This window comes from Rhipicephalus sanguineus, chromosome 6 (genome assembly GCF_013339695.2).
Source record: "Rhipicephalus sanguineus isolate Rsan-2018 chromosome 6, BIME_Rsan_1.4, whole genome shotgun sequence".
Lineage (NCBI taxonomy): Eukaryota > Metazoa > Arthropoda > Arachnida > Ixodida > Ixodidae > Rhipicephalus > Rhipicephalus sanguineus.
Genome location: NC_051181.1, coordinates 149616347 through 149627024, shown reverse-complemented (window position 1 = coordinate 149627024; position 10678 = coordinate 149616347). Strand labels below are relative to the sequence as shown.

The following is a 10678-nucleotide window of genomic DNA, read 5'->3' as shown; positions in this document are numbered from 1 at the left end:
TATACAGCAAATTATTAATAATATAATGACTAATTCGTAATCCGCAACAGTCGAGAGCCGCTAAAACTTGCAGAGAAAGATTACCCTGTTCAAAGGTCGTTTCCACAGAATTTCCTACCGCAATCAATAATTATTGTCGGAAACATAGCGTTTACTTTCGCTTGAAGAGTGTTTTTAGGTATATAGCGGGCATGAAATCTGAAATTTAGCTAAGCCAGATAGCAACCTATTGTAAATTTAGAAAGTCTTTTTCGCACGTCATCTTCTACTCAAGAGATTACCTGAAACTGACAACGCATGAAGTGTTTCGCTCGTCACAGGGATTGAGCTGCTGCGATGCCTTCCGAATGTGAGGTAAGACTATTTCTGCCAGCTTGCTTGCGGTAACGTACTGCACTTCTATAAAGGGTAAATTTGAGTGAACGGTGTTTGCCGCCGTCCACTTTGCACGCGCGCAGACATAATATGAGCTAAGTTGTGCTGGCATCAAGAAGGAATGCAAACTAATTACTACCTTGTCTGTAGAAGGCCTGAGCCACTACGTTGCAGTGGTAACCCGTGGTTCCCACGCAGTCAATTGCAGTTCCCGCGCGTGTTCTTAATGCACCGCCATTTGAATACCCGCTTCGTGACGTCATGCTCGCGGAGCTAGAGTGTACACTGTAGCGGAGCTGTCGGTCGCGTTGAACTCATTTCTACCAAGAACGCCAATCGACATCGCTCACTCACTCACATGGTGCTGAAAGGTTCGCGTGGTTTGGTGGTTCGGTTTCTCTTCCGTCTTCCCTGTTTACCGTTTGCCGCAACCAACCATTGACGGTTTGGGTGATCACCTGCCTCGCCCACCTTTCCACCGCCTTCATGACATCCTATCGTGTACGTATCATTCTTTCTAGTTGCGCTGTCATGCTTGCACGTAAACAGGAGTGTTGACAGCTGTCACAGCGCATTGTTGGGTTGCTTCGCACGCTCACGTGGTAGTGCAGTTGAAAAGAAGCGAGACAAGAATGCAGACCTTGTTTCCTTGTAGTTCTATTGTAATATGTGGTCGTGTTTCGTTCTAATCTTCGGTTGCATGTAAAACGAAGTAGGATTAGCAGCCCCTTACACAAATGGCTCGAGTTCATTGTGTTTTGTCGTGTCAGGTTTCGCTACCTTTCATCACGCCCTAGAAAAACAAAACATAACAAAAAAAAAGCCGTCGTTTTTGGTAAAATAGTCATCATTTGACGCTTCTTTCTCATTTTCAGACGTTTCCGCCCGTGGACTCCAAGAAAGAGGAGTTCCGGAAATACATGGAAAAAAGTGGACTGTTGGAAAGACTGACTCTAGGTGAGACCGCATTCATGTGATTCAGGTGTGCTAACTTGCGGAACCCGCACACAGTTGTCACCGAAACTTGGTAGAACATTAAGGTGTAGTTTGAAGACCTAGTGACACCCTGTAATTGTTTGACGTTGTTCCAAGTTGTCGCACAGAAGGATGCGCTGTCTTAGCTAAATGACTTGTTTTAAGAACATCACCAGAAGCGTCACGAAAGGTTGTGGCAATTGTTGAACAGTGGACGAACAAAACTATTCAGCGGCAGCGCTTTGACCAAAGTGCGCGTCTTTGTCAGGGTAACCAACAGCATCCTAAACTACGGAGCAGTTGCCCTGGCGAAGAATGCGAGTGCTTGACATCGGCATATTTTAGTGTATGCGTGTGCTTGTTTTGCATTGGACACTTATCTTAACTCTTCATAATGTTTTTATTTTAAGGCACGAGAGAACACAAACACAAGGAAGGGCATGGGACAGAGCACCTGTCCCGTGTCCTTCCTTGTGTTTGTGTTCTCTCACACCTTAAAAAGCATTATGAACGTTCACCAACTTGCCCAACAAAAAGTGCTCTTAGGTCTTATCTTAACGAGACGAGCCACCTTGTCTATACGTTGGCTCCTGGTGGCACCACCATGGTTTAAGTCTACAACTTCCTGTAGCGCTTCATTTTTCCGAACACCGACTGTTGCAGCATAAGGACAGTAGAGGGTCAGTTAAACTCCTATGCTGTCTCGCAAGGTTTATTTCATTTTGTTGGAAGCACAGTGTTCATAAGGTTAGTTACTGGATGAACATCTCTTAGTTTTATAGTTCAAGCATTGCAGCATAATAACATTTACAGACAAGACGTAAAAAATTTTTGCTGCTGTATAGCAATTCGTGAGTTAAATTTCTAGCTCACAGATGTCTGTCAAGCTTCATAAACTGTGAACAGCTTATGTGCTGCCAGTGTTCACTCAAGGCTCACAGTTTTTGTGTGTGTTAAACGGGCAATATTCAAGTATGTGCTAGAAAATGCTGCAAGTGATATGAACACTAATCTGGCTACACACTATCAACGCAATGGATTCAGAGAAATGGTGTCAGTGCAGCCTACTTTGAGGACCCCGTAATTGAGCATCGAGGTTCAGGCTCTCTTATACACTCATAGTTAATCAATTAGTAATTTGGCTTGGTAGTAAAGTGTGGTAATTATGACATCAAGTGGACGAAAAAAACAACTTGCTGCCGATGGGGACTGAACTAAGGTCTCCTATGAGCGTTTTTCTTAACAAATTTATGTTACACTGTACTATGATTGATGCTTGCTTGTCTGCCAACTTGAACATGCTCGAAAAGTGTGTGGAGCACATAGTGTGCTTCGTGTGTGTGCATCTTTCTATGTTCTTATGTGCTTTCTTCACGCAGTTTAAACTTGTTTGCTGACTCCACAGGGCCTTGTTTGCTATCTGTGAATAGCTATTATGCTTGGAAGCTTATCTACAAAACCCCTTTGCCCACACTACTTTCATTTGAGTTATGCTTATGTTTCCTTAGTGTGGACTTCGAACCATAAATTTACTTTTAGCAGGTAAATAACTAATTTCTACTTTCCTTGTGGAAGTGCCGACAGTACAAAGAAATTTAATACAGTTTTGTTGATGCCTCATTTCTTGCCTGAAAATCTATTCAATATTTTTTTTCAGCCCTTGTGAGCCTCTTCGAAGAGCAGGAAAGGCCGGAAAATGCAATTGCGTATCCTTTTGTATGAGAGCTTGCACCCCAATTATGGTGCACTGGGCCGAGTTGTAGAACCTCCTGAGCTACAGGAACCAGGATGAACTTAGTTTAATTGCTAGTTACTGCACGACATATCTCCAGCTAAAAAAAGAAACAAGGACAGTGAAAGAAAAATGAGTAATGACATGGGCGGTACTTTTAACTATTTTATTCAGGACAGATATGCAGGTATGTATACATGAACTTGCATATGCATAATTAAACAGTGAGATGGCATGTTTTGATACCCTAATGGGGCAACTACTTGTTATGGAAGGTGATCTCCGTATCGTACAACCTAACAGGAGTGAACGAATGGAGGATGGATCGAGGAGTCCGTTGCACGGTTAGACGTGACCTAATGAAGCCAAGGAAAGAATAGTGGGCATTACTTTCAAGTATAGTAATGATGACATAAGGTGGATGGAAAAACAACTTCCCGCCCATGGGGGCTGAACCCACAACCAGCAAATTATGCGTCTGATGCTCTTCCAATTGAACATAGTGCCCCATGGTTACTTTGGTTCTTCTCACCAAACTGCATCAGTTGTGTGCATTCTTAACGTGATGATGTAGCGACGAGGTTTGTTTACTCATGTCTAAGTTACGCTACAAGACCCTTTCCCAATTGCCTCAATTAATCATGGGTCCTTTACTACAGTCTTTCTCAGAAATGGTTTGTATTATCATCTTGAATGCTTGCAATAGACTCTCCTGTAGTTATTAGCCTTGACTGTGTTTTCAAACAGCTACTTCAAATCGCGCTTCGATCCTGAGAATTGGGAAGCCAGCAATGATGCCATGAAGCAAGAGCTGGAGCAGGTGCGGAGGCAACTTGAAGAACTGCAGATTGAGCACAATCTGCTGAAAATGCAGGTATGGCTTTCTTTAAATCCTTTTTTATAACATAATGATTGAAAAGATTTTAGTGTGAGGCTTTATTGATAGTCCTGCATCTTGTGGGTAGTGGCCTTTCTCCCGTTGATTTGCAGTGCAGTAGCTTCATGATTGGCAGTTTATTGCAATGGTGCTTTGGTCTTGTTGACACTGCGTGTTGGTTGTCACCGTTCCATTGTGTTCATCTGTACGTCATTGTTAAGCACTCATCATAGCTGCCACTGTGAAAAACTCACATTGTATGCACAATCTCAAGTCAGGCCAGATAGCTGACAACATGCAGAACACGTTGTATGGTGTTGATTCCCATATGTGATCTGTAATACTTATGTTGGCTTAGTGTCGGTGATGAGATTACCAGTAATAGTCATTTGCCCTGTCGTCAGATGGGAATAAAAGCATCAAGTGCAACCCTTTTGGAATATAATGCAGATTTCAATTTTTGAGAGGCTCTGTATTGTAACTTGTTTTACAGCGAAAGCTGTTATGAGATCATTTCACCGGCCGTTTTTGGCGCCGTAGTTGTCCGCCGCCGCCGCCGGTGTCCGTAACTAGTATCGATCGAAATAAGAAAAAAATTCCAGGATGGAACGAGGTTCGAACCTGGGCCCTCTGCGTGGGAGCCCAGTATTCAACCTCTGAGCCATGCTGGTGCTTGAAACTGCTTTGCAAAAATGTCCTATACAGGCTTCATGTCGGGAAAGAACCACATTAGCATATGCAATATAGCATGGTAGAAGAGTAAAATAAGCACCAAGCGTCGCACAACGCGAATTCTGTAACCAGGCGTCACACAATGCGAATTGCGCAACGAGTAGGTTGTGAAATGCTTCCAACCCATTACAAAGATCTCTGCCATAATTCTTCGTTGTCATCAGGCACAGCATCAACAAAGTGCGCATAATACCTTACATGCGTTTAGCAGGTACCACGGATCACCGTAAAATGATGAAAAATGGCACAGTGCCTGCTGCCCTACTTCTCAAAAGTTAGAATGATTTAGAGCGTAGTGGGTCCCTCGCAAGTGCACTTGTACTGGTTGCCAAGGAAGCCTATGAGCGCAGATTCATTTCCTCGGGGTTTCAGTAAAATTACAATGCTTTATAGCGTAGTGGGTTCCTCGCAAGTGCACTTGGATTGGTTGCCAAGGAAGCCCATGAGCGCATGATCCATTTCCTCGGGGTCTCAGTAAAGTTCTTCGCCCCCCCCCCCCCTCCCGTCTCTCTCCCACGTCAGCGTATGTTATACAGCATGACGGGATAGGGAAATAGCGAGTGGGCGTCACCCAATGCAAATTACATAACTGGTGGGCCGTTTAAAGCTTCCAACCCATTACAAAGGGCTGAGCCATAATTCTTCATCGTCATCAGTCGTCGCGTCAACAAAGTGCACATAATGCCTTACAGTCGTGTAGCTGGTGCCTCGCTTCTCCGCAGAATGACGAATAATGCCTTAGTAGGTGCTTCCCAACTTCACAAAAATTGTGATTTATGGCGTAGTGGGCACCTTTCTAGTCTACTTGTATTGTAGCCCCAAGAGAGCTTAACGGGCTCTAGAAACGCCGCTCTTCCAGCTTTCGCTGTGACTGTGCTGCGGTTTCAGCGCAGGCCTGGCATTTTTTATTTTAGGTACAGCACATGGAGTTTTCTCAAAGTGTGAGAGAGTGGGAAGGATGTTGTTTTGTATGATGCACATAGTTGGCATATAGTACCTAATGAACACAATGCTTGTGTTCACTGAAAGCCAGCTGGGCAGTGACAAATCATAACTTCTACTGAATCAGTACTTCTCTGTGTTCATTGTTTCTTCCATAACCTTTCACTTCGGTGCTAACACATGCTGTTGTTCTGTCTGAGGGTCGTTCATACGAAGTATTATTACTTTGAAAGAACATCAATTACACAATGGACATCTGTGCTATCTCTCCATTTTCGCTGTGTGAAATCATGCACTAGCCTTGCCGTTGATGCGACGATTGAGGTCACGTTTTTGGACAACTTTATGTCAAGCTTTTAGGGATTGCTGCCCCCTTCCCCCCAGAAAAAGAAGAAAAGAAATTTGTCATCAGTCTGAAAATGGTTTCTACGGTTTCACTATTTACAGCAATAGCTGCATAAAGTGGCAGCCATATTTCAAAGGGGACGAAATGGAGATATGTGTATGTACTAAGATACAGGAGGAGGAGGAGGAGGAGGAAAACAATTTAGTGGGGAGAAAGGAGGAGAGGTTGACTTCAGGTGACCATGCTATGGTACAATGGGCTACTGTATACACATTGTTCAATGCACAGATGTGCACCCCAAGTTCACTATGTGTAGGTCTTAACATCACGCATTGTCCTAGAGATGAGTATCCTAGCCTGTTTCAGTTGGTGTTAACAGGGATTTCAAAGCACTTTGGGGATGGTAAACAAGTCTCCATGCTCCCAAAAGCTTCTCTGAAAATGGCTGCGAGTCCAAACAGCTTATGATGCATTTAAGTGTCCTTCGCTCAGCTCCATATTGAGCACACACGCTGAATACTTGGAATGCAATCTTTGGAGTGTGACAAATGTAACATTCCAAACCCATTCACAGCGGTGACTAGCACAGGTTGCGCGACCACGTTGGTTGCAAAGGGCCACTTTGGCTCATTTGCTTGCTGCTCAATTTTTCAATTGTGTGACTGCCGTTGCAAACAACTGAACTCATCAGATGTGCAGGAACAGGACGTCAGCTTATTTTATGAGGCTTTGGCTGCATGGGCAGACAAGAATTAAGTGCGGTGATGAGTAGGCTGGACTAGCCAGTGTCTCGAGTCGCCCCTTGGTCAGCAGTCGCAAAAGTTCGCGTGACAGGTGCTGGTTGCTAGTGGGAATGAGCCTTTTGTTTTGCTCTTGTGCAATCCTGTAAAGTTGTTGGCGAGTGGAAACAATACCCAGCTATAATCGACTCCAAATACCCCGAGTTGGTTTTTAGCATTCCTCTACAGCAAGTGTCATAATCAGATTGTGGTTTTGCCATTTTAAGCCCCATAATTTAGTTTTAAGGTTTTTTTGAGTGATCACTACTTTGTTCGTTAGTATGTAATTACTATTGTACTTTCGTAACTTGATCCTTAGCACAATGTTCATAGTATGTTAGCATGTTCCCAGTTTAAAAATATTCGGTCTTAGTTGAATAGTCTCCATTGAAGTACTGTATGTAGTTGTCTGAAGTGTTGTGACATCCCTCATGGAGTGGACGTGTGAATGCTTGAAAACATTGGCCTGGATAAGCATACATTTATTGATTAATTTGGTTCTTTTTTTCTTTTTCCTCTAGATGGCCAAGGGAGTGGTGGAGGAGGCAATTGTTGCAGAGCCTGAACAGTAGTCATCCGTGTGCTGCAGATTGAATGGAAATGGTTTCGTGTCTCTTTTTCGAGACACATTTTTGCTATTTTGATGGTAGCGTTAGCTTCTGCCTACGTATGACTCTTGAAGACGGATGATGCTTGTATGTTTCATTCAACACCCTGAAACGAGACACTCTTTACTTTAATGTTTGCCTTTCCATCCATGACGTGTACCTCCCTCGGTTTACTGTACATCATGCCAGCATGCCAGTGCTGGAATTTTTTTACTGAATGTTGATCACGCTAGCAGCTAAGCAAGACAAAATGCATGATGTTAGGCGTTGCGTAGCCTGCATGCTATAAGCTTTTTTTTTTTAAAGCTCACAACAAAGCTAGAATAAAGGCTGTCATTAGCATAGCTGCCCCCGAAGCTTGTGGGGTGTTGCTATCGCCTAAAGTGATCACTCTGCCTGCGGACGAAAATCGTGTTCCATCTTGGTAGTGCGTGTGGTCTGCTCTATCGGTATCTTTTTTTCTGGCATGCCGGTTTATAATAGTTCAAATATTTTTAATCTTAAGAGATTTTATCTGCAAACAAATGTAAAAAAATGCTTAAGAAAGTATTTTTAAGAAACATGGGCACCTCTGCTGAGAATTTCTAGAACGTGTTAGCAAGTAGCAGCAGCACTTAGTAAAGTATCGCATGTTTTTTTTTCCAAGCCACAGAGTTTATTGCATTCAGTCAGCCAGGAGTGCTGGATACCATCATCTTTTAGTTCCTTGCATTTATTTTTTCGAAACCAGTGATTGCAATCGGCCACGTCTATGGCTCTGTACGTGTTCATACGGAACCAGCTAAGGTAGTGAAGAGCCCACAGTCAGCGCTCATAGTACTTAGTTTGGTGGAAAAAGTCATATTTGTTAGAAGAGATCTGTGTTATTTTGTTTTTATTTACTGCAGCAAAGGGTGATTGCAATATGTGTGCCATTTAGGTTATCCTAGTTACTGTTTCTGTATCCTCTTATGCACTTGATAAGCATCAAGTTGTTCCTTTTTCTTCTTTTTTGAGCTCACAATAAACTTGATTGTGATGAGACTTCAGTCAATTTTTTGTGACACTTGTGTTGAGTTGAGTGCAGATCTGTCGCATTCAGGGACAGATATGTAGTTCGTTACTGCGCACACCAAAGAAGTGATATTTATTAATAGCTACATTTTGAAGTCAACTCAGTGCTAGCTATCTTGATTATAGAGGGTGTTATCAATTATGTAAAACTGCACTTTGTCGCACAATTACCTGAATATGTCTAGTTTCCACTCGGTGGGGTGAAACGTTTGTGGATTTCGAATACTGCAAAAATGAGCATTTTCATAGCTTGTGTACAACATACAATAATGCATGTGTGCGCAGCTGTTCAGGATGTAGTAAGAGCTTATAAGAATCTCATAAGAGCTTTCACTGTAAAATACTCGACATGGAGTGTGGCTGGAGCCAACGTTTTGACAAGCGGTCTTGTCTTCTCCAAGGCTGAAAGTTGCAGTCTTAAGTTGCAGCATTGAAAACAAGACCGCTCGTCAAAACATTGGCTCCAATGACACTCGTGTTTTAAGTATTTTTCATCTCTTCAAGCTTCCATCTTCCCCTGAGCTTTTGCTATAAAGCAGTTTCATAAAGAAATTACTAGAAACAACTCTCCCTACTGTCCACATGACCTACTGTCAAGATGGTCCAGCCAGTATATGTATTACGGTTTGCACAGGAAAGCCTATTTCATACCTGCCAACCTCACAGCAAGAAAATTCGGGAGACTCAGCGGAGGTGGGGGGGGGGGGGGGGGGAGTGTCTTTTTTTTTTTTTTGCATAGCAGAAATTTTGAGCTGCTTGAACCGAACTTCTTTACTTGTGAAGGCATCTGGCAGTTGCACAGGCGCACGTGGTACAGAATTCATACTTGTCACCTTTCCGCGAAGTCACAAAGTACGGAAACTCAGCTGTGTATGAGTCCAGAAACACTTGCGCAGTGCCTCGAATGTCCTCAGCGGTACTCTACGATATGGTTACAATGAAATAGAAGTGTGGTGGCGAGTGCCCTTCCGCATCACCGCCACAGCAAGAAAGGCGTGCATGATTTTAAAAAGAGAGAGAAAAAAAAACGCCTCTGCTGTGGTGGCCACTTTTCGGGAGATTCGAGATGACATTCGTACAATCGGGAGATTAGGACCAAATTCGGGAGTCTCCCGGACAATTCGGGAGAGTTGGCAGGTATGCTATTTGCACTTAACAGCTCGTGGTCCTGTTACCTGAGCAGCAACGTTGCGTATGACGTCACTGGTAGAACGGCACGTTGCTGTCGACCACTCGGGTAGTAGTGAAGCTGGCAAAATGGTGAGAACCATGAAGTGGTATAGCATAGGTTACTGGGCCCCCCCAGTGACACTGGCAAAATGACGATACTTTTGCAATGCCAGGCAGAACCAAATGGTACGGCAGCAGTACGTCGTCACGTGACGTTTCTGCCCAAGTCATGTGACCCTGAGCTGTTCGGGTGCAAATACGTAATAATTATTGGGGTTTTATGTCCCAATACCACAATGTGAATATGAGGGATGCCGTAGTAGAGGGCTCTGGATATTTTCACCATCTGGTGTTCTTTAACGTGCACCTAAATCTAGGCACACGGGCCTCTAGCATTTTGCCTCCATCGAAATGCGGCTGCTGCAGCCTCTTGGTCAGCAACCTCTTGGTCAGCATTCGAGCACCATAACCGTAAGACCACTGTGGCAGGCTAGGGTGGGTGCAACTGCGCTCTCCCGGTCGGCACACGCCTCGACACAGTCTTGATAGTTTCAAAGAGCCTCGTCCCTTTGCTCATTGTTCCCTTTCATCGAAATAAGCGAGTTTTCGATTAATGCGCACAGCCTTATTGCCTTCTATGTTTAGAAATATTGTGCTAGTCTGAAATTTTGGCCAATGAAATGCAGTAAGCAAAGTCGCAAGACTGATTGAAATTAAAAGCCTTGAAGATGAGAAATTCATGAACCACTGTTCTCGCAATTACTAGAGATTGCAGCACCAGTCCAAGTACTAGCAACATTGTTAGAAAGCTCACTGGCATACTGGAGTGCTCTTGGTTGATTCGGATCACCTTGGAGCTCTTTAAAGCTACTCATGTACAACTCTCTGTGGCAATTGAGGAGTACGTTTTGATAAAAAACGGTGATAGCACTGCTGAAACAGTCTGCAACAGTGTCATTTGTGTTTAATTTGGGGAACAAGAATCTTACTGAATACAGCAGTTATATCAAACTAACGCTGTGCAATATACCATTAAGTACCTACTTTGAATTTTACGGTACTGTTGATAATGGCAAGCTATGCTGAATC

General features: G+C 43.5%; 1 protein-coding gene across 1 annotated transcript; it reads left to right on the top strand.

Moving 5' to 3' along the window:
• Positions 1 to 681: 681 nt before the first annotated feature.
• Positions 682 to 8394, top strand: LOC119396755 (c-Myc-binding protein). The gene is made up of 5 exons (XM_037664062.2): positions 682 to 876; positions 1251 to 1332; positions 3008 to 3056; positions 3830 to 3956; positions 7280 to 8394. Exons 1-5 carry the CDS (start codon positions 862 to 864, stop codon positions 7328 to 7330), a joined length of 324 nt encoding a protein of 107 aa, XP_037519990.1. The 5' UTR covers positions 682 to 861; the 3' UTR covers positions 7331 to 8394.
• The last annotated feature ends 2284 nt before the right edge of the window (positions 8395 to 10678 follow it).

Excerpts from the sequence above, each read along its gene's own strand:
- LOC119396755 (XM_037664062.2), top strand. Across the intron at positions 1,333-3,007 it reads GTTGGAAAGACTGACTCTAG|CCCTTGTGAGCCTCTTCGAA; the intron begins GTGAGACCGCAT and ends ATTTTTTTTCAG. Across the intron at positions 3,957-7,279 it reads ACAATCTGCTGAAAATGCAG|ATGGCCAAGGGAGTGGTGGA; the intron begins GTATGGCTTTCT and ends TTTTTCCTCTAG.